Consider the following 24,451-nt stretch of genomic DNA (forward strand, 5'->3'; position numbering starts at 1 on the left):
TGTGTGTGTGTATGTAATACAAGGATGAGGTAACTCTATCCTCCCAGAGACCCGTCCTCACCCTCCTCCCCACAAAATTACAGCACACGTATTCCATTACTGATCTTTGATTAGGCAGATGCATTTCAAACTAATTACTAGCTGCTCATCTACGGTAATGTGCTACTGTTATGCATTCTGTTTTCAAAGAAAGCTTTTCAATGAAATCTGAATTAAAATATAAAATATGTATCATTAATCTGTAACATGGAACTTCACTGATTTTATGTATCATACTGTATTTAAACAGCCACAAAATGGTATTTGTTGTATGTCTACCTTTATATTATGGAATGCCAACAGGAAATGTGGGAAGAGAGAGCAGATAAAGATGGATCATTGTACTTTTTGTATATATATATATTTTTTAAATCACAATAATACAACTTGGTATTATTATCACCCGGATGCTTCTATCTCATCTTCGCCTTGGGGTTTAGTTGTGACAGGCCTGCGGGCAACGTAACATTGCCCTCTCATTCCGTCTGTTTAAAATTTAACATTGTGCTTCCTGTAAGCATCAACAAAGGCAGCTTACGTTACGTGGATCGGCAAAAAAATACACGGTGACATAAGAGAGCGTGCTGAAAAAAATCATCATTAACATAATGTAATCCATTATGCAAATTCTGAGGGGTTTCAAGGATCCGCTCAATGATGATCTGTGGTGGCCACGTCTTATTGATTTACAGTGCACCAATGGAAAACCCAGTATCATCTGATGGCAACACCTCCTATCTCAACAATTGAATCCTATGAGTTTGGCACAATTTGGTTTAATCCACTGTATAGTTAAAATATAAGTGCAGTGGCAACATCTGCTTGAAAATAAATTATTTACATAGTTTGTTTGCCCTCCATCTATGAAGAACTGAAAAATATTTTTAACTTAAAGTTTTTTTGTATTAGAAACTCCAATTTAGATTATGTGTTTTTACAGGGTAGCAATTATCTTTACTTAAGACTGAATCAAAACAGCACTAAACGGTTCTGATAATAAGGGATGCAAGTTTTCTTTTTATATCCGTGTCAATGATAAATTTGAGCTGTGGTGCCGATACAAACAAAGCTTTCAATGCTTTTCTACTGTGAGCATAAAAACCCTTTTTCATTGAACAAATTAGGCTCAAAGTTCTGAAATACATCAGTGTTGATTGCTGTATTAACTCCATAATATTGTGTGTAATACAGTGCAGTATAATATGATATAATACAGTACACGTCTTATAAAATAAGAATTTGTTTGTAGAATTTTTTTTACAAGTTTATATAAAGTCAGAACACTAAAAATCTGATAACTAGCTGTCAATTTTCAGTACTTTGAGTACAGTACAAACTGTTGAGGTTAGATACCCAGCCCTGATTATAACACAAACCACTGCTTCGTATCTCCTTCATTTTTGCATTAATTCCATGCATAGCCTCAATCCTGCACTGAGGGTTCAAAGTGTACAAATAAAAAAAGTCTTCAAACCACAGACTGTGCAGTATTAACTCACACACATAAGAACACATTTCATAATACGTTGATTGCAATCGTGTCTCTAAAGAGTGAAGGACAAGTTGGATCACAAAGTGTCCTGATCCACCATTTGTCTAAATAAATATTCACCAGCCTAATTAGTCCCAAACAACTAAACTTTCAACTAATCCTTTATTTATGTGAGCAAACAGCTTACTGTCGACGGGGCAGGGCTCTGAAGGCTAAAACGAGCTGTGAGGCTGTTGGTTTCAGAAGTGGAGCATTCAGTGAACAAATCACACAATAACTAATGTGCAGAATCACAAAACTCGCTGTTTTCGTAATGTGTGCATGCAAACAGAATTTTAACAGATTGAATATCTGTTTGCACGATAGGCCATTCACATGTCAAAGGCTTTTAAGCATGTACAGCAGATGTTATATCTTACCTTTGACTCCATGTCTTCGTTCTCTGTGCAATTCAGAAAAGCTCTGCTGAGGTTCAGTGTCGTTCCGCGTGAGTCCGGACAAGCAGCCGATGTGACCCGAGGATGTATTGTATATTCTACCTGTATTTATGGCCGTCCCATAATGCAGCAGCCTCAGCATGTCCTCACGGTGTCCTACTTTGCGACAGCTTTTATTTTCAGGTTGGCCTTGTTCACTTGAAGGGGGGCAGAGGACTGAAAACTTCCAGCAGCCACAGACAAGAAGTCCTCCTGTGGTAGTAGATACTCTATTTAGTTTGTTTATGTCGCATCATACTGTCTGTTAAGAGTTTAGAATAGGCTATGAGAATGCAACATGCTGCAAAGGGAAGTGCATTTACTCAAGTAATGTACTTACCTTTTTATGTTTGTTTATACTTCCACCACATTTAAAGGAAGGAAATGTTGTACTTTTACTCCACTACTTTTATCTGACAGCTATAGGTACTTTTCAGAAATATAAACAAATATAAATGATAAGTAGAAGATAAAGGTTTGTTAAAAATAACAGATTTGGTGCCCTACAAAAAGCGGAGTCTTGATGCTCCTTGTCATATTGTCTATGAGTTGATTTCACTTCGATACTTCTCACACAGTTTCATTTAGAATATTGTTAGAGAAAAATAAGTCAGATTATGATAATACATCTTTTATTTTTACTTCAGTAATTCCTGACTTCTGCTTGTAAAGGAGCATTTATAGATCGTTGTATTGGCTTACTCTCACATAGTTCTTCCATCACTGTACCAGGGCCTATACCAGTGTTTCTGAATGCTACTCATTTACAAAAAAAAAATGATATAGTTTTCAACTTACTGCAAATCATTTTCCCTAAGCATAGCATCAGGTTTTATATTTATAAGTATGTTTGGTAGCCACTGGTTTCACTTAATTTTAATTTGCAGCAACTATAAACTTATTTGAGATACGAGGTAACCCAGAGCCAGGTGTTATAGGAGCAGTGAAAAATAATAAAGAAATCAATGTCTATCATAAGGCTTCTGTAAAGATACAATAGGCTGTGGAAGTGTAATTACCACTATTGGTGTGTGTGAATATGAACATACACACAGCTATGAACACCAAAAGTGCAACCTCTGACAACAGCAGCCTTTACAGGGAAAGCATTCTGGCTATTTGACCAACAGCAGAAGGAAGAGAGCACAACCTGCTGTCTGCTAGAAGGTATCACAGTGCAGTAGTCCTAAACTGAACTTCATGAGAGGCTGCGGGGGAAACCAGTGTGTAGAGCCGGCACATTGTATAATCTTACTCAATGAAGGGTTCATTTCGACCAAACTGTTGAAACCGTGGAAAGAAAAGTTTTTTTTGGGTGAATTGTATTTTGTAAATGTCGAATTTTGAATGAAGTGTCAAAATTCGAACAGCTGATCTCCCAGCTGACGCTACGGGGGCGCGCCGCGCGTACACAAACACACACGCTGCGTCAAAGGAAAAGAGCCGGACTTCAGTGACTCTCTCACATACTTTATCTTTTGGTGATCAATTAATTTAGCTTAAGCTTAGCTCACCCTTGTACTTAATGTAAGTCCTACTGGATAAGAACAAAAGCTAAGAGTCTTTATCAAAAGGATAATGGAAGATTATTACAGTTTAATAATCTCCAATGGTTCGATTTATGATTGTAATTAAATTACTGGAAACAATCAAAATAAAATAAAATAATAGCTTCATATTTTGTGTCTTGTTTTTTTATTTTTACTTTGTCATGACTAAATTATACAAAGTGATAAAGTAGGAAAAATGCAAAGTGATCACCATTTTCTATCTCATCATCCCTACTTATTGTTTTAATAAGTCTTGCCCTCTATATAGATGATCCATTTTTGCCAAAGTTAGAAACTATTGCCCACGAAACTCCTGTCCATTCACTCCTGCACAACAGCACTGTTTCATTTTTCCTGATCTATCCTCTTTCCTTTTCCCCCCTCAGCTATTGTTCTCTGATTGGGTGTCTCGGTGACACCAGAGACTGCACCTGATGTTTGAAGACAACACCTGTGTGTTGTCTGCTCAAAGTCTCGTTCAACAGTTAACTGAAATGGACAGCTGGAGCAGAAGAATCACGATTCCCTACAAACGGTGGAGAAATCCTGAACAGAGGTAATGACAACCACATGATTTTACTTTTGTATTTTATATTTTGTATTTTATCAAAACATAAAATTTTGAAAAAGATATATATGTGTATATGCATATATGTGTGTATATATATATATGTGTATATATATTTATATGTGTATATATATGTGTGTATATGTATGTGTGTGTATATATATATGTATATATATGTATATATATGTGTGTGTATGTATGTGTGTGTATATAAGTATGTATGTATATATATGTATGTGTGTATATATATATGTATGTATGTATGTATGTATGTATGTATGTATGTATGTATGTATGTATGTATGTATGTATGTATGTATGTATGTATGTATGTATGTATGTATGTATGTATGTATGTATGTATATATATATATGTATATATATATATATATATATATATATATATATATATGTGTGTGTGTGTGTATATATATATATGGTACTAGGTAATGTGACAAAACCTGCCGACTGTCTTCACATACCAGAGTATTGCATGTCGAAACATTTTGGCAAATCGGTCAAAAAGAGACAACGTACAATGTTACTATACGTTATTAATAACTTACACATAGTAAGTTATTAATAACGTATAGTAACATTGTATAGACTCACAGACTTTGAGTTGCGTTCACGTAAAGTCTGTGAGTTTAGGGCTGTCCAACTGTCAAAACGCAAAGTGCCTGAGGTATCTCGCAGACATTTAAGCCCTTTATAAATATGTTCCCAAGTTTGCCTTTCTCCAGGCTATGCCAGAGGAAATTACCAACAGTTCATGGCGTTGTTATGTTAAACCATAAACCGTATATAAAACGCAGGCTAAACACAGGGTTACAGGATGCCTTTCTCACTTTTCCAGTTGGTTCATCCTCGATTCCTTTCCTCGCCCCCTCTCCTCGCGTCCTAGTCCCGCCCACGGGAGATGCAAGGAGAGGGGAGTTTATGTAAGAGGCATTAAACAATAATGAGATATCTTTGCGTACTTCTGTATTTTATGATCTCTGTCAGATTAACTGTGACCAAGAAAAGTGAAATATTTACTATTAATTCATGCTGTTTGTCCACGCTGAGGCTAATTCATTTTATGATAAAAGGTGACATATTGCACTTCAAACTCAACCATTTTTGCTTAATAATGCCTGTTTTTCTTTCTTTGATGTGCTGACATATCAAGGGGTGAGGTGGATTTGGTTGGTCACAGCAATGAGGACTGCACAGACAAGGAATTCTGCACCGTAGCCTCAGAGAGAGTCCACTCAGAGGGACTGGAGTCTGCATCCACAATGGGATTTCATAAAACTGAGGGTCTGTAGAACTATTAATTGTAGCTTATACGCATTTTGATCTTATCTGTCTGTGTGATAAATACACAATCATGAAGGTGGTCTTTTGATTTAAATGTGTCATTTTTGCAAACTGAAACTGTACTTTTTTGTGAGGGGAAGGGTGGAAGACAGTTTGCATATAAGCAGAACAAAGCTACAATGCACTAGTGTAGATCTGCTGACCTGCCATCAGGGGTTTGAAGAAGTATTTCAATAATTGACCTAAGTAAAAGTAGCAATACCACAATGTAAGACCACAATATGAAACTCATGCATTCAAAATGTAACCAAAAGTGCAAAAGTATTGATTACAAAATGTACATGAAGTATAAAAAGTAAACACATTCATTATGCAGCAGAATGGGCTCTGTCAGGGTTTCTTCATTATATCATTGTATCATAAGTTAATCCTTTATTAGTCCCGCAGCGGGGAAATTTGCATCATTGTTTATGTATTGTTATGTGAGTAATACTTTAATGTTGTAGTTGGACAGCGTAGATATCATTGTAATTGTTTGATATACTTTTTTTGTAGTTTAATCCACAACAATGCTACATATTTGATAAATTAATGTCATGCTTGTTTGTTACATTTCAATCTGAAAAGTAACTATAGCTATGTAAAATATGTAGTGGTGAAAAAAGTACAGTATTTTCCTTTTAAAATGTAGTGGAATTGAAGTACAACGTATCATTAAATGGAAATACTTAAGTAAAGAACAAATACTTAAAAGATGTACTTTTATTATACACAACCTATACTTGTGCTGATCTGAGGCCTGTTAGTTGCAACACATTCATGTGATGACGTCTAATCAACTTCTGTTGCTCTTAAAGCAAAAGTATTATTTTAACATCATTATTTACCTTTTTTGAGATGTGTAAAACCCGATTTTAACATAATAGTTATATATTATGTGGTGCTTGTTGTGATTCTGGAGCAAATCTGCTCACACTTCTTTACAGTGAAATTGCAGTGACTGTCTTGTCCCTTTTCACAGAAACCTTTACGGTAGACGATGCAATTGAGGCCCTCGGCTTTGGAAAGTTCCAGTGGAAAATGTCGGTCCTCACCGGACTGTCATGGGTAAGAATCCTAAACCATGCAAGAAAAGGTCCTCACTCTGACCTCCAGATACTGAATGTCATGTAGTGCTCTGCTTCTCTGAGAGCAGATAGGAGACGCCATGGAGATGATGATCCTCAGTGTCTTGGGCCCTCAGCTGCACTGTGAGTGGAGGCTGCAAGGCTATCAGGTGGCTCTCATAACATCGGTAAAGTCCCTTTATGTACCGTATTCTAGTGTTATTCTACAGCTAGTTGATTGCTTTGTGAAGATCTTCTCTCTCAAGATCTTTTTTTTGTTTGTTTTTATTGCCTCAGGTTGTGTTTATAGGAATGGGGATCAGTTCACCTCTAATAGGGAAAGTGTCTGACATCCACGGCAGAAAAGCAGTAAGTCTTATATTTGGGTTTTTAATGATTTAGTGGCTCCAGCACCCCTGCAACCCTTAACTGGATAAGCAGGTTACGGAAAATGAATGAATGAATGAATGATTTTGTGTTTTTTGTGCATGGTTGATTTTTAACTGTCTGTTTTCCCTGTTTGTTTCTGTGCTGAACAGTGTCTGATTATTTCTGTGGTCTGGGTTCTGTTCTACGGCCTGTTGAGTGTCTTTGCTCCGGGGTACGGATGGCTCCTGCTCCTGCGGGGCCTCGTAGGCTTCGGTCTCGGAGGAGCTCCTCAGGCGTAAGTTCCCCTGCTTCCTCTGCGCCAAACAGACCTGTTAGCCATGAAAGGCTTTTGCAATAAACGTTTGGTCTCTTTTTAAGGGTGACACTGTATTCAGAATTCCTCCCAGTGAAGTCGAGAGCCATCAGCATCATACTCATTGTGGTACTGTGGTGGTTTTGTTATCATTGCATGACTTTAACTGTATTCCAGTGCTGAATATTTGATCTGATTAAGCACACTGCTTATTGATTCCCTCCTGATTGATGCGTTTGTGTGCATTAGGCATACTGGGCACTTGGCTCTATGTTCGAGGTCCTCCTGGCATTGTGGATAATGCCCACTCTCGGCTGGAGGTGGCTGCTCGGCGTGTCTACCATGCCGATGGCAATCTACGTTTGCTTCTGCTTTGTAAGTATGTTGGTTATAAAAATGAAAACCAACCGAGGAATCAAGCTCCAGCTGAACTTTCTGTGTTACACAGTGGCTACCTGAAAGCGCTCATTTTAATGTGCTGGCCGGGAAAACCGAGAAGGCCATGGCGACTTTGGCACGCATCGCCAAAGAGAACGGCAAGGCCTTGCCTCAAGGGAAGCTTATTGCCCATAAACAGGTGAGATTAAAGAAAAATTGGTTCTTGCATTTCTTTCAGATAAAGAACGCAAGGGTCCTGCTTTATTGTTGATATTAATAAATAGGCCTTTTACTATTGTCATTTTAATTTCACAGATTAACCGTGGACAGATCAAAGATCTCTTCGTTCCCCAGTATAGGATAACTACTCTTCTTCTGTGGTTTATATGGTAAACTCCTCTCTGTCAATTTACCTCCATCTGATATTTTCATTTAAATTGATTACTTAATCAAGGCTGGATTACCAAATAGTGTTCGGTACATAGGTCACAGTAAGATAGTGCTGAGGTTGCCTTGTGTAGTCTGCTGTTTATACTTTATATGATTGGCAGTTAAAGATGTGTGTACACACAAGACACAGAGCGACAGATTTGAATTATTTTGACCCCAGTGTCCTCTAGTAAATTAATCCAGCTATGTGTTTTAATACTTTCTTTTTCAATCGGGTGCACACAATTTAGAAAACTCTATTGTGTATTTACCCAAAGGTTTGCAAACACATTCATCTATTACGGTATAATCCTGTTGACGACTGAGCTGTTGCAAATCGGAGATTCATGTCAGAGTAAGTAACAGCACCCTGTGGGACCAGCTTTTGTCATAATGTGTCTTAAATAGTAACAAACCCCAAAACAAAACCATCCTTCCTCTTCATAGCGAGGCAAGTGACCAAGATTGAACCAAGATGTAGTCTGGAATGCAACTATTTGACATCAGATGACTACAAATCCCTTTTATGGACAACCTTAGCTGAATTCCCAGGTAAAATGCTCCTTTTATTAGCATTTTTTAAGAGCTGTTAAAACTTTAATGTGAAGACCTTCATGATGCTGTGGCCAAGAGCAGCCTTTAGCCCATATACAGAGGTTACTCCATATCTCTTCGTTATCTGATGAATTGCAATTCATTCACACTGTGTCTTTACAGCTCTTGACTGCCACATTTAAAAGATGTTTGTTTTTCATGTTTGTTTCAGGTACTTTAGTAGCCCTTCTGGCAATCGACTGTATTGGCAGAAGGAGGACCCTGACTCTGTGTTTGTTCATGTTTTTTTTTAGCTTTCTGCCCTTATATGGTTGTATTGGGAGGTATGTTTGTGTCTATGTGTTGTTTTGTCACATTGGAACAATAGTTATTTATTAAAACATCAGGACTGAACTCTTAACTTTGTCTGTGTCTGTCTTTTTGTCCATGCAGGACGGCTTTTACAGTCTTCATCTTTATAGCAAGAGCCTCCATCACTGGCGGATTCCATATTGCTTATGTTTACACACTTGAGGTATGCCTTTTACCAAGTTAACATTCAGCATTTGTTTTTAGATCATTTGAATTGGGCTGCCTCCTCTTAGTTAATCGGTCGTTTTGGTCTTAGTCAACTCAGATATCTTTAGGAAATGTGTCTTTTTTAAATGCTTTTTTCATGCCGAATGACTTGTTAGAAGCTTATGAAGACATCTCTGGTAAACAAAATAGTTTAAGTGTTGTTTTATGTGTCATTCTTTGTGGATAAATTCACTTCTACAGAATCCTCTGGTGAAGGACAGCCCTAATTTGAACTGGACAAAATATTCTCTCCTCTCATCAGGTGTTCCCTACAGAAAACAGAGCCTTAGGAATTGGGACTTCACATGGGCTGAGCAGGATTGGTGCCCTGATCACCCCCTTTGTGGCGCAGGTATGCAGAGGTCACCATCTCTGTTTGGCACTTTCCAAAGAAACTTGTTTAAAATGAGTTCCAGCACCGTTCTGATATCAGACTCCTTCAAGCTGTTTCTCCGCCGTGGCTCCTCACGTTTTGGGTTTTGGTTCTAGGTGTTGCTCAGGATATCAGTGAAAGGAGCCCTGTCGTTGTACAGTGTCTTCGGTCTGCTGGGTTGCATTGCAGCCTTGATCCTGCCCATTGAGACGTTGGGCAGGCCTCTCACTGGAGTCCAGTCTTAATCAGAAGGAGACCTGTGAGCAGACGACCACCACCACGACCATCAAGTAAAATGATAACAGCGCAGGAGTGTGAACCACACACAAAAATTTAAGAAAAGGATAATTTCTCAACTCCAATGCTGCTGCAGATGCCACAACTGTCTGTTTAACTTTGTCCCGTTGTTCTTCCCCCATCATCGCTCACAGGACTCAAACGAATCTCATTACAGGCGGGGAGTGATAATTGAGGGCCGGCCTACTTCCCATGTCTAATGAGGGCGGAAGCACACTTGTGCTCGGACTGGTTTGTTTACCCTCTCTTCCATCTAGGCCAGGAGAGGCAACAGAGGGACATTATGGACAATGATGATTCACTGGACTGGCTCTGATTTAGAGTTACACATCCTAAGCCTTGCCCTAACATTTTGGATAAAAATGCCTTCTTGTATTTATTTATGTATGAAGCCAGGGTGATTATTGCTAATAAAAAAATGGTCAATATACCTTAGGCTCCACTTTATTTTGTCAGTGAATCCCAGTGTCGAATTTACACAAAAAGATGCATGTTTCTATCACTTTATAGCTGCAACCACGACTTGATTTATTGATAAGTGGATCAGTAGCAAACAAATCTGCAATTATGATAAAAATCCAGGCATTAAGCTGTTTCTTTGTTTAAATATTTTTTTGTTTGGGACTTTTGGTGGAACAAAACAACACATTTGGTGACATCACATCATTGTGACGTTCATTTTCATCTGTTTTCTTGCTTTTTTGGACCAAACAATGAATCTCTCATTTATTGAGCATATGAATCGATCATGAGAATAACCGTCGCTCAACATTTAGTCACATTTAGTGTTTCATAACATGAGCGGAATATTATTTCATCATTTGTATTTGGGAGTTCCTAGTCTGGCCAGTCACCTTGACAACATTGGCCCAATGACAGCGCGCACGCGAACTAGGCCAGCCAATCACAGGCATCCGGCGAGGCTGCATGTCATTTCTGCCCCGCTTGCAACCTGCACCGTGTTTTGTTTGTCTGTCTGTGCGCAGCAGTGATGAAATCGCGGGGTTCGCTGCCGGCTCGGTGCAAACGGGGGAAATCTCTCATGCCTCCTCGCTCATGAGGACTCCGGTACACCGCAGAGGACGCACGGAGCAGGACCGAACGGGAGCACCGCCGGGGCTCTGGAGGCTGGAGGTGCTGCTGGATGAGAGTCTGACTAGGCATTTTCTCCCCGGTGACAGAGACAATCTCGGCGGCGCATCTTCCCACGTCCTCCTCCCCTCCCCTCCCTTCTCCTCCTCTCCTCCTCCGCTGCCCTCCAAGGCTGCAGCCCACCGACCATGGCCCTGGTGACTCTGCAGCGCTCGCCCACCCCCAGTGCAGCATCTTCGGCCAGCACGACGAACAGCAGTGCGGGGGAGGTAAGCGGGAAAGCCGGGGCTCGGTCTTTGTGTGCGCGGTTTGAGGAAACGGCGAGAAGGCGCCTGCAGGAGCCCCGTATCAACCCGGGCGGTGTGGTGCTTTAATATCCCGCAGGAAGGGTTAACCTCCCATTCCGTCATTGCTATATGTGTGTGTGGGTGTGTGTGGGTGTGTGTGTGTGTGTTATAAACTTGATTTATTGTCCCATTGTTTGCAGCAGAGAGTTGTTTGTGGCTCCTGTGGCAGCGGATTTGTAAACAAAATCCTGCAGCGGGGGAGGGGGAGGCTGCTGGGTTTAGCTGTCAGAACAAAGTGGTCATTTTGCTGCCGCACAAACATTTGCTGCGTTGCACTCAGGTTGTTCTCCCTCCTTGTTATTGGCCTTTTATGTAGTTATGCAGCCTCAGTGTTGGGGAGGAGACTTTAAAGGGGAATGACATCCATTTTTTTGTGATCAGTGTGTGCCCCAGGACACTTTAGTCAAGTGTTCATGAACTTGCAAAAAGAGAAGTTCTTGATGAGTGATGCCACTAAGGTGTGCAATTAGGTGTGTGATGTAGGCAACACCTCACACAAAAATCTTACTAACCTCTATTTTTTTGGGGCACAATTAAAAAAGAGAGTATGTTATTTTCTAGCTTTAGAAAACATGTCAAGTTCATCTCCTGACAACAAGAAGTAATGTTGACTTTGAGGAGTTTGAGGCTGTGAATCAGATGTTAAATCCCATATGTAACTCTTATTCAAATGTGGAGCGGTGCCAGATTCAACATCTAAATGAAATCATAACACCAGGGTTAGTGCTCTAGTTTCTAGTTTTGGGAAAGTGGATTATGTGCTCTGAAGTAGTCTGACTGAGCTGAGACACTAAAAAAAACAAGCAGTGACATTCTTCGTCTGATGAGAAGTTGGGTTTTTAACATCACTTTCTGCATAACAGCTCACTATTCTGCAAGAGTCAGACAGCAGGAAGGAAAAGTGAATGGGTGTGATGCTTGCATGTGGTTTATTTTATTTTTTTGCTGAACTCCTGCGGTTTGATGGCATCCTAATGATTCTACGGTCGTCACTATAGCAGATGAGATCACAACACTGACAGGACAGGACCAGCAGTTGGCGCCAGCATGCTTCTCTCCAATTGCCTGGTCCTCAACATCAATTTGAGCTACTGTACTCACTTCTTAAAGATTTCAAAACATGAATGTATCAAGGTCCACTTCCTGAATACATTGTGCCCATGTGGCTCTGCAGCTCAGTCTCTCACTTACACAGCGAACAAATATTTTTGCGGCAGTAATGATGTATCATACTAACAATGAATGTCGGCCTCCAGATGACCCAAACAACAGTGACATGTTCACAGTGCAGTGGTCTCTGTTCACTAATCCGGTCTGGGACTAAATAGGAACAACTCTCCAGTTCTGTTGGACTGCAGCTACACAGATTAGATTCACAAAGATGACGAAAAACATATACCCCCCCACCCCCTCAGTTTTTCCTCGACTTTCATTCAACACTGCCGTTACACAACGTCACTCTGTCTTTATATTCTCTTCGTTGTTTTTTTGTCTTTCAGGATTTTGGAAGTGATGATGAGCGGAAAAATAATCAGAGGTAAGATCTTTTTGTTTAAACAGTCATGTATTGTGAGTTCTTGCAGGATTTCAAATTTATTTACAAAGAAATGTAAACTTATTGTGCTTCTGATTTGTGGAATTCATTTTATAGTTTTGTCTTTGGTGTCAGTGGGTCCTCTGACGCTGCATGAGCAACAAGGGGAAATGCCAGCAGACATTGATGTCTCAAGCAATAATTTCAGTCCATGATTGTATTTGAGAAGGTAGCATTAGTATGACTGAAAACAACTAAATTAAAAAATGTCATCTTAACAACACGGTTTTAGCTCCAATTTAAACATTTCAGGCTTAAACAGTTAAAGCTTCAATCCATATTTCCTTGGAAACCAGGAAGTAAACAGTACAGATACATTTGCTTAGTTAATAAAAGGATGACATCATGAAATACAGTACTTTTTATTTTTACATATACGTTTCTAGATTAGATTTTCAGTTTACTGTGACGTGGAGAAGGTGCCATTGGTCCCCCACTTTACGCCAAAATTGGTGTCACGGCTGGTGTGATTCCATCCCAAGATGGAGTCTCTAGTTTGGTCATGTTTCTACCATATGCATGTTGCACAATTGATTCTATAATTGGTGTAATGGTTCTTTAACTGGAAGAAGGGTTTAAACAACACACTAACTGGGAAAGACAGAAACACATCAAATGACTGTATGCAATGAATTGCCAAAGACGCATGCTGACTTGATCATTAAGAACTGCTTTGGGAGGTGATGAGTCACTTGAGACATCAGTCCTGAAAATACAGAAGAATCACATTATTTTCTGTAACGGCCCTCAGTTTCTCGCTGTTGTCAAGGAGAAAAACCTGCTGGAAGTACAGTTGATTTAACGTTTTTAAAATGTTTCATCAGTTACATAACGGAGAGTATTGTTGTTCCTGCGCGTTCACAAAGCTTTTCTTTACTCAACCCAACGTCACAGAAGTCAAGATATGTGTCAGTAGAGCTTTGGCACAGACTCTGTCTTTGTGCTCACTGTGGGTGTGTGTGAGTGTGTGGGTGTGTGTGGGTCATTCACTTTTGAAACAGTCATGTCATGCCTTGTCTGGAGTGTCTACATGAGTAACATGTTTCTGTGGCTCAGTAATTCATCAGCGTAGAGTCTTCTTTTAGAATTCTGCATGTCAGGCTTGAGATTGACGCCAAGAAACGTTTCCAGTGCTTCACAGTGCATGAATGATGGTATTGTGGCAGAGTGTTGCGTAGGGAGAGCTGATAGCCGAAGCACGTGCTGTTGAGAGGAGATAGTGAGGAGAGACTGAGAGGAGAGGGCAGCGCAGACGAGGAGACTTCAGGACCGAGAGAGCTGCGGGAGTCAAAGAGGAAGGACTTGTTAGACCAAGACCACGGGGACAGAAGTTAATCCGCTAGAAGAAGCTGCTGTCTCCTGACTAACAGGAATACCCAGGTGTAGAAGATGGATGGGAGGATTGTAATAAGAGGAGACTAAATTAGATTTTTTTTTTCTGAGGAGACTGTAAATAGTCCACTTACTACTAGCAGGATGCATCTAGTAGTGAAACCTTCCCACAAAGCCATGCTCACCGTACTGCCTCACTTTGTGGAGAAAGCCGCTTTGACTCGGAGGGAGATCTGTCGCATGTAAGTTCTCACAGCGACACAAACAAAAAGTCGATAGCAGACTTGATAGTGAAACCTTATTAGAGAAAGTCAATGCTTACTGGCAGTGTGGGATGTTTAGAGTTGGCGGTCAAGGTTTAATAGATTATGATGTCACAGTGTGATTAGTTTTATTTAGCAGAAGGAAACTACATTTTTAGGAAAGTCATCCACATTTAAAAGCTTTAACTCTGAGAGGTTTTCTAGTTTTTCAATGCTTCAAGTTTTAAGATAAGAAAAAGTATTTTTTGATCGAGCTTTGAGAAGAGTTTGAAGTTTTTTGAAGCTTTTGAAATCAACAAAACTCTCAAGTGTAGCGTACATTTGCTTAACGTAATGATTTCACATCTTGCCTTGTGATTAATTTACTATTTTCTCCAATTCTTATTTATTCTACATATATTTGAAAAGAAATAGTGATGCTGCGTCGCAGGGCAGCTGAAACAAAAGGCCTTGTGATGGTCCCACTCAGTCATACCAGGCTTTGTGTGTGTTGGTGGAACAGGGGAACGAGACTGAGGTTAAACAAAGCTGCACTCTGTTCTGTGTGAGAAAAGATGCTAAAGCTCTCCTCCTGCTTCACTGCAGCCCTCGTAACAAAGTCGTGACCCACAAGTCCTGCATCCAATACGGGTTTCGACAGGAGAGGAAGTCTTTAAGTCGGAGCACATTTGGATAGTCGTGGTGTCAGGCTTGATTCAGCGGAGGTCAGCGGACCCATGCAGGAGGCGTCTGTTAATCATGCTATAAAAACACAGAGCTGTAAAAGTCACTGCATCAGATCTCTGCTGACTTTCAGCCACTGATGAGCCCTCCGTCCTGCTCGCTGAACCAATGAGGACTTAATAAGTACGCCGCCTACACCTGGCTGCTCGCTGTGCGTACAGTATCCAGACTGCAGACATGTCTTTTTGTTTTATGATTATTTTTGGGGGCTTTATTAGCTTTTTATTAGAGCAGCTGGTGAATGACAGGGAAGAGGGGAGATATTGGGGTTGACAAACAGCAGAGGTCAACTTTGTTCATTGCAATTCTTGAACAACCTACATGATTGGGAATGGGATTTTTACGCCATGATGACTTATTTGATGATCGACAGAAAATTGATTTTGGAAATTTTGATTCTTTGCCAAACATTCATTGGTTTGAGCTTCTCAGTTTTGAGGATTTGCTTTTCTTTTTCTTATGTGATAGTAAATTAAATATATTTTTGTTTGGGACTGATAGTCCAAAAGGACAAGCAATTTGAAGATATCACTCTAGGTACTGGGAATTTCTGTTGGGCATTTTTTACCTTTTTGGGACATTAAATAGTTTTATTTCTAAACATTTTTTTATTTGGCAGTTAAGGTCAAATACCGATAACACTGGTTCTATTTTTGCTTAAATTTTGTTTTTCAAAATAATTTCATAATGTCTTTTAAATGAAGGGTAATAATTAAGTCGTCCAGCCACATTTAATGATTGTGACAGTAGTTTCCTTCAAATGTGTGAGAATACATTTGTTTGCTAATCAGGGAATAGAAAAACAAAGAGGTTGACAGTTGATTCAGATTAGTTTATAATGATTAGTAAAGATCTGGTTCTAGATTAGAAACAGTGATTGTAGAAATATTGTAAACTGTTAAAATACATGAAAAAACTCACATCTGCCACATATGGAAAAAACATAAAAAATAGTTTTTCTGTTTTTCCGTCTTCTTTCCATTTAAGTCTAAAGCAAAAAAAAGGTTGTGGAGATATGGAATGGGTCCATGGTGTTAAGCACTCCGACCTCTCTGGTGCAGCCAGTTTACTCTGATGACCCACCTAGAGGGTATTTTAAGACGGTTATCTGCAACTTCTTGCAACCTGACTGATTTCTTAACCAGTAAACTAGTCAGTTTGGTTTTATGACTGGAATCTGGAGATATCTGAGCTGGATTATGTAGGGAATCCGACAACAATGTGTTTAAGTACACCTGTACCTGTGCAAGCCAGTAGATCAGTCAAATCAGTCCCCTATCTCTCTTCGGTCTATCCTGGTATATAACTCTCCTTTTGAAAAGAAAGAGGTGAAACGATAAATCCTTACCTCACTTGGGTTCGACTCGTTTGGTTAAGAGTGGTTCAACTGGGAAAACATTATCAACCCAATCAAAAGTGTCAACACTGTACTGTAAAAAATAAGTTCTTTATGGCCATTGTTAAGATTTCAGTAGCCCTCAATGTATTTTCCACGTCTGCCTTTTTCCAGCCTCAGTGAGAGCTTCTTCATGGTCAAAGGAGCCGCCCTCTTTCTGCAGCAGGGCGGCAGCGCACAAGGACCAAAGACCCCGACCCACCACAAACATGCAGGTAGGAACAAACTTGCACAGAAGAAGCTTTGTTTCTTGAGCTCCAGACAAAAGGAAAATTGTATTTGCTGAGGTGGCGTTTCTTTCCGTGGGTTTGTCTGCGTTTATTCTAAACTGTGGTCTGACCTGAAGTGACCTGTGGTTTAACACAAGGGGATGCTCACAAATCAGTTCAAACAAGATCAAGCTGTTAGCTTAAAGTTATTTTAAAGAAAGGCATAGACAGTATCTGTTCTTTAACTCTTTGAATTCTTGGTACTTGACATTATTTATTACATAATCATGCTGCTGATGTTTGTCTGCACGTCAAAGGGATGTTAAAATGCAGCATTATCATGCACAATCTAAAAATAAAAGCGTTCAGTGAGTGATGGGGCTCTTTCATAGATGCTCACTGTTTACAGGTTTATTAATATGACATCTTGTTGAGCCTGATGTCATTTGAGGACAAAGGCGGGACAATACAGGAGCCTGTTTGAACAGGACTCATGTGTTACTCGCTAACGCTTTAGCTTAGCACAGCTGGAAGGTCGCAGGGTTTAGATTTGTCTTCATTGAGAGAAATCCACAAGCATATTTCCTCCAACTGGAGAAAAAAACAAAAATGAATGTGGAATAGAAAAACTGAATGATCAGTTTGTACTTGACCTTTAGTTTTTTTGTTAGAAATTGTGTGTCTCTGCAGTGAAGCCTGTCAGCGATTAAAGTGTGTATTGTTTTCTCTGTTTTGTTAACGCTGAACTTGGTCATATTTTTTCAGCTTATTTAAGGCAGTTTTAGTTTCGTACTGCAGTGGTGGTAAATACTTTTCTCTGTCAGGATCTTGGTAAACTGGAGTCCAGTTTGGACATCCAGACTGTGATGAAGACCTAGACTCGTCTAATCAAAAATGACTAAAACACTAAACAACTAAACTATGCTTCTCATTGAATTGCAGTACACTCACTCAGTTTCCTAATAAGACTTCCTAATAAGTGTGTTTCACTTTCAGGTGATTTACCTCAACACCTGCAGGTCATGTTTAAGATCCTCCGGTCTGAAGATCGCATTAAGCTGGTCAGTATGATACTTCATACACACACACACTTCATCCCTCACATTTATTTATTTTCAAAAGTATATGGATAGTATGTTCGTTTGTGTGGGTGCTGTACACTTGAAGTTATTACAGCACAACTGTTAATTCTCTTACTCACTAAACCATTTTAGAAAAGTGTTGTTTACTGAGAGTAAAGAGTCTAAGGTTTGTTGTTTTTCATGCCGTCACATATGTTTTGGCACAAAAATGACTGTTTCATGCTCTCCTTCTGTTCCACAGGCGGTACGGTTAGAGAGCGGAAGGTCAGACCGGGTGCGCTACATGGTCGTCATCTACACCAACGGCCATCAGGATACAGAGGAAAACATCGTGGTGGGGATGGACTTCACAGACAAGGACAGGTAATGAATCCCTCTGCTGTCTAACATTTAGTGCAGTTTTATCTGATTATTATACCTATTCAAATTGTATTCTTAAATCTTTGTGATCTACAGTAAAAATTGCTCCATTGGGATGGTGCTGCCGCTGTGGAGTGATTCCAACATACATTTAGATGGAGATGGGTAAGTTTCAGTTTGTCATTTCTGCTGATATTCAGGTGGGCTTCCAGCTGCATGATTTTGGTGGTTCTCTGCTTTTTAGGTTTTTCTGCCCACCAGTGGCAGAAGAGTGAATTACATGCATTTTTCTCTCTGCATGTGTGTGAGAACAGTTCTTGCTGACCTGTTAACATTGTCTCTGTACAGTGGAGGAATGTTCCACTGGTTGGTGTCCTGAATAGTCCCCATGAACAAGCCGTGTCCAGTCTGTGTTTACAATCCCCTGATCGCTCTCCGCATCTACACCCAAACTTAAACTGATCTTCTCTCTCCTCCTCTTCTTCAACCAGAGGCTTCAGCGTGAACACGGCAGGGCGGTCACATGTCTTCAAGCCTGTCTCTGTGCAGGCCATGTGGTGAGTGACTCCTTCGTGTTTACCCGGGGTTACCGGTGTGTGTTTGTTGTGTGTGGACACGAGGAAAACAAGCGTTGACCATGCTGGATACATGTTGTTTACTCTCACGTTAGTAGATGAAAACATGTGTACCAGACCTCATGGTATGTTCAAGTTAATTGGAGCTTTCAGATTTTGTATACCCAGTTTTTATGCCAGTGTGAAGGTACTGAAAAGCTGAAGGGTGAGATTAGCCTAGTTTTAATTAACGGATCAAGTAGCAGCTTTTTTTTAAAAAAGGTAATAAATAACTTTAGACTTTGGCCAACATTGGGGCTTTGCACTTGGCAACATTAACATAAACGAACATGTGCACAAAATCCCAATCCTATCAATTTAAGGGATATAAGAGATTTCTTAGAATATTGTTTGTTTCTACTATTTATGTCAATAAACATAAGAGTTTAACATTCATACGATTTCTTCGTTTCTTGAATTCCAGGACTTCATGAATATGTAAATGAAAACATGTAAATGTGTTTGACTAGCTATCCATCAATGGAGAGGTTAATGCTACAGAAAATCTCCCTACCTTTGTGCTGGTGTTCTTTACTCCATAGACAACATGCAAATTGTTAATTTTCTTGGTTTGGTAAATAACATCATCACAGTTGGCTGCACGGTGGTGTAGTGGTTAGCACTGTCGCCTCACAGCAAGAGGGGCCCGGGTTCAATTCCCGGGCCAGACAACCTTCTGTGTGGAGTTTGCATGTTCTCCCCGTGTCAGCGTGGGTTCTCTCCGGGTTCTCCGGCTTCCTCCCACAGTCCAAAGACATGCAGCTTAGGTTCATTGAAGACTCTAAATTGCCCGTAGGTGTGAATGTGAGTGTGAATGGTTGTCTGTCTATATATGTCTGCCCTGTGATAGGCTGGCGACCTGTCCAGGGTGTACAGCTGGGATCGGCTCCAGCACCCCCGCGACCCTTAACTGGATAAGTGGTTATGGAAGATGGATGGATGGATCATCACAGTTCCATGACTATTGACAATCTAGCTCTATGCATGTGCCACCTGCTGGTCACATATCAGTATTACCAATAAACAAGTCTGCCATCGTGTTATTTTACCCTGAGTTGTGATGGTGAAGCCTTTGCTCCGTGTGTCTGCAGGTCTGCCCTGCAGGTCCTCCACAAGGCATGCGAGGTGTCACGCCGGCTCAACTACTTCCAAGGGGGCATTGCTCTCACGTGGATGGCCTTCTATGAGAGCTGCATCACCTCGGAGCAAAGCTGCATCAATGAGTGGAACACTATGACCGACCTGGAGACCACCCGGCCCGACTCACCCACCATGTTCGTCGACCGGTGAGACCACACAGGCTGCTTCATGTAACATAACAGTTTAAGTTATTAGAACATTTAATTCACAGTACCTGATGTGATTATCCCTTATGCCGGAAGAGGATTTACAACAGTATCTGTTTCATGTGGCTAGGGCTGTAACTAACAAAAAAAATCATTATTGATTAATGTGCTGATTATATTCTATATTAATTGATTCATTGAATGTCTATGAAATGTCAGAACATTTTGAAAATTCCCTTCCCAGTTTCTCAAAGTCTAAGGTGATGTCTTTAAATGTGTTGTCACCCAAATATATTCAGTTTAATGTGATGTAAAACAGAGAAAGCAGAATATCTCCATATTTGAGTGGCAGAAAACAGCATTTTCTGCTATTTTTCCTGAAATATTACTGTAACAATGAATCCATTATCAGAATAGTTGACAAATATTTTTTTTGTCGGTCAACTCAATTAGTCGACTCATCCTAAAAGCTCTACACGTGGCCAAACAGACCAATTGATGCTGATTATTAACATGCCTGGTGTTTGTATAGAGTACTTTAGTAATCTAATGTATTTTAATGCTTTGGACACCAGCTGTTGTCCCTTTGTCTTCAGCTGTGGGAACATGTTACACTGTTATGCTAATTTTCATTCAGACAGCAACACTGATGTATTGACTCATTATGTGCAGGCCGACTGAGCGGGAGAGAACAGAGTGTCTGATCAAAGCCAAGCTACGCAGCATCATGACGTTTCAAGACCTGGAGAACATCACCTCGAAGGAGGTATGTGCCAAACCAACGATGTCTTTGATTGGTCCAGATCCTTCTATAATACTGTACCTCACGATTTCCATGTTTTAAGAATGTAGCAGTCATTAGCTGTACACTATTTTAGTAAAGTTAAGTGTTTCTTGTTCAACCCTCGTCCACAGATCCGTAACGAGCTGGAGCAGCATATGAGCTGTAACCTCTCAGAGTACAAAGAGTTCATAGACAACGAGATGCTTCTGATCCTGGGTCAGATGGACAAACCCACACTCATCTTTGACCATGTGTACTTGGTGAGAATTTTTTTAATTCATTATTTTATTCTTCCTTTTACTGTTTTTTTTATCAGATTCTTCCATTATTTTCTTAACTTTTCCACCACGCCTACGTACGACCACACTGGGGTTTATACTTACCTCATTGAAAAAACTGCTTTTTATTAGCAATTATTGACTATAAGTGTCTGTCTTTTGGTTCTGTAGGGCTCTGAGTGGAACGCTTCCAACCTGGAAGAACTACGTGTCTGCGGGTGAGTTTATAGTGCGCACACATACTAAATCCTGATTTTATCGTTCATTTTTTTTATTCTTATACAGAAGTAAATAAGCTATACATGGTTTAACATTTACAATGCGGGCTTTCCCATTTGTTTGACGTCAGACATCTGCTTCTTCATGAAATTTTCTGTTCAGAGTTGTCTTGAGCACAGCATTAGTCTGATAACACGTGTCTTGGGTAACAATTAAACTAAAAAGTATTGGAGGTAAAGACTAACATATAATTGTTTTGGTTGCAGAGTGGGTTACATCCTGAATGTTACCAGAGAGATTGACAACTTCTTCCCGGGAATGTTTTCTTATCACAACATCCGCGTATACGATGAGGATGCTACCGACCTGCTCGCCCACTGGAACGACACCTACAACTTCATCGTCAAAGCCAAGTAAGACCATACGTGATAAAATAAAGCAGTGGGCTGGGAAAACTTGTACGGATCAAAAACTGTAAAACCAGATTGTCCCCAGAGCCCTTTGGTTTTAATAGATGTGGCTGTAAGACATTTTTAAGTCATTGCAGTTTGACTGGCTCTCATCATGTATTCTCCTTGAGTCATGGGGCCGTGACCCAACATGATGAATATTTCTCCCGCCCAAATGCATGACACTGTGTGTGAGTAACGTAGAGAGAGAGAACTGAAATGGTGCGATCAGTTTGGTTGCTATGCAACTGTCTAAGCATGTTAACTTGAAGTAAAAAAAAAAAAAAAAAAAAAAAAAAAAAAAAAAAAAAAAAAGGATGTTTGCAAAAATAGAAATGGAGAAGCTAAGCGTGTGAAGTGCACCTCATGAAACCATCAAATCCAAACATAAACAGATTTAACTGAATATTTGAATGGCTACTACACCGTCCTAACTGTCACCAACTAGATGCATATAAATAAATAAATCATTTTCTGTCCACTAGGAAGAACAACTCCAATTGCCTGGTGCACTGTAAGATGGGGGTGAGCCGGTCTGCCTCTACAGTTATCGCCTATGCAATGAAGGAGTACGGCTGGTCTCTGGAGAAAGCCTACAACTTTGTAAAGCAGAAGCGGAGTATAGCTCAGCCAAACGCTGGATTCATGAGACAGCTGGCAGAGTACGAGGGAATCCTGGACGCAAGGTGAGCAGGTCTACAGTTTCACCCAGACTAGATGTGCTCTAAAGCTAATAGCCATTACACACATCCTGCTGGTATTAAAACAAAATACATTTGCCTTCACAGTAAACATCGTCACAACAAGCTCTGGAGGCCTGAAACCGATAAGGAGGGATCAGATGATTTGCAAGCCTCTGGCGGGGGAGACACCAGTGCTCAGAGGGGAAGAAGCCATGGGAGGCTGCAGGGCCTCTCCGTGCCGGGCTGTGGGTCTGGAGATGGAGCCGCTTGACTCTCTTAACTATAACTATTACTTCAGACGTTTGTCAGACTCTGCACTAGACAGTGAGCCCTCCACTCCAGTGCGGGGCCCCCCTCTGCTAGGTATGGAAAGAGTTTTCATTGAGATCGAAGACGTGGAGAGGGATGCCCTACTGGAGGACGAGGGTTTCCCCATGGCCCATTTAGCCCTACCTGGCGCCGGCACGGCAGCTCAGACGTGTGGACGCCTCGACCCCCTGGAGGACATGAGGCTGAGGCTCGAGATCAGCACTCTGGAGGAGGAGGACGAAGAAGAGGCCAAGAAAGAGGAAGCTGAGATGGCGGCCCTGGCTCAGACGCCTGGGGGGAGGGCGGGGGAGGATGCTGAGAGGACGGAGGAGAGCCGGTTAGGCCTGGCCAACCTGAACACCAACAACAGCAACCGGCTGGCTGCCAAACGCAGCTGCCCTGCAGCTTTTGACGTGAGTTAAGAAAATATCGCTTTGTAATTGTAGTTAAGTCATGTTTTGTGTTAAACTCACACTTCATAATTATTTAAATATTCTGCACGCAACTGACCATATACTGTATTTGCATGTTACTCCATTCAGGACAGTGGTAGCACAGGAAACCCTTTAAAAGTGAAGCCCTCCTATCAGTCCTGTAAAGACTGCCTGCGTCTACCACAAGTGCGGCGCTGTGACCGTCCAGCAGGGGGCCGTTCCCACCGCCTTAACCCCTCCCGCCACTGCAATATCCCCACCATATGCATAGATCCACCCGGGACAAACTTTGCCTCCACCCCAATTCTGCAGTCTCTGCAAGCCCCTGCTGTCGTCCCATCCACCCTGATCCAGCCCTGTAGTCATCTGTACCGCTGTTCCACCTGCACCCCCGGTGTCCCACTGACCAACCGCCAGAAACTGGCCTCACCCATGAGCTGTGAGGAGACGCTTCCGGACCGCGGCTCGGTGGACACCGAGGACATGGACGAACCACAGGGGGACGACATGGGAGAAGAAATATCGAGGGATGGCACGGGGCCGATCAGAGGGGCTCCCGCTGAAGGTTTAGAATTACAACCTGGTGGTGCAGTGGAGCTCCAGCGGCAGGCTCTGGCCCAGCTGCATATGCCAGGACTGGGAATAGAATTTGGTCTGGAACTGATGCGACAGAGGGCAGAGCAGCTTGAGAAGCTGCCAAACTTGGCCATGGAGGGCCAGCTCCCAGTGGGGCCCCTGCCTTAATACAGTAACCCTCACATGGATGAGATGGAGGTGGAGGTTTGCCACTGACCTTCAGCAGGAACCCTATGATGGCTGTGGGCCTTTTTAGATGACTACCGCTGTGGTGTCGAACCAGAAAAGGAAGCTCTGCTTTGACCTGAACTGTCATGTCCTGGCCTCATAGCTGCACTGTCACAAGCTGCAACAGCCCTCTCTGTATTTCCAGAGAGTGTCCTGTCATCATCTACTGGCATTAAGATCCAGATGAGGCCGGATGTTTTGACCATTCGCTGAAAGCTTGAGTGCTTCTGCGCAGGTAAGGACTGAAGACTTTCCCCGTGTCCTTCCACTTGTCCCTCAGACCTGATGGAGGCTCATCTGGTCTCTTCTGAGCCTGCTGGCCCCACACCACATACAGGATCATCCCACTTCCCCACAGCCCAGTGGAGATGAGCGTTATGCTGCCGTA

At 41.3% G+C, this 24,451-nt stretch overlaps 2 protein-coding genes across 2 annotated transcripts; both read left to right on the forward strand.

Annotated features, from left to right (window-relative positions):
- Positions 1-1,960: 1,960 nt before the first annotated feature.
- Positions 1,961-9,802, forward strand: LOC129102806 (synaptic vesicle 2-related protein-like). Its single transcript, XM_054613076.1, is given in 16 exon segments — positions 1,961-2,018; positions 6,449-6,534; positions 6,623-6,721; positions 6,831-6,902; positions 7,073-7,197; positions 7,281-7,344; positions 7,465-7,590; positions 7,664-7,792; positions 7,909-7,982; positions 8,301-8,377; positions 8,470-8,574; positions 8,789-8,900; positions 9,010-9,091; positions 9,398-9,487; positions 9,625-9,738; positions 9,740-9,802. Coding segments are annotated over 16 exon segments (1,476 nt in total).
- Positions 9,803-10,815: 1,013 nt separating this feature from the next.
- ssh1b (slingshot protein phosphatase 1b) lies at positions 10,816-24,003 on the forward strand. Its single transcript, XM_054612624.1, is given in 16 exon segments — positions 10,816-11,166; positions 12,744-12,781; positions 16,667-16,767; positions 17,758-17,822; positions 18,085-18,206; positions 18,300-18,368; positions 18,695-18,760; positions 19,909-20,103; positions 20,776-20,869; positions 21,019-21,147; positions 21,337-21,383; positions 21,651-21,797; positions 22,319-22,519; positions 22,622-22,693; positions 22,695-23,238; positions 23,368-24,003. Coding segments are annotated over 16 exon segments (2,607 nt in total). The 5' UTR covers positions 10,816-11,085.
- The last annotated feature ends 448 nt before the right edge of the window (positions 24,004-24,451 follow it).

Source organism: Anoplopoma fimbria, chromosome 14 (assembly GCF_027596085.1).
Source record: "Anoplopoma fimbria isolate UVic2021 breed Golden Eagle Sablefish chromosome 14, Afim_UVic_2022, whole genome shotgun sequence".
Lineage (NCBI taxonomy): Eukaryota > Metazoa > Chordata > Actinopteri > Perciformes > Anoplopomatidae > Anoplopoma > Anoplopoma fimbria.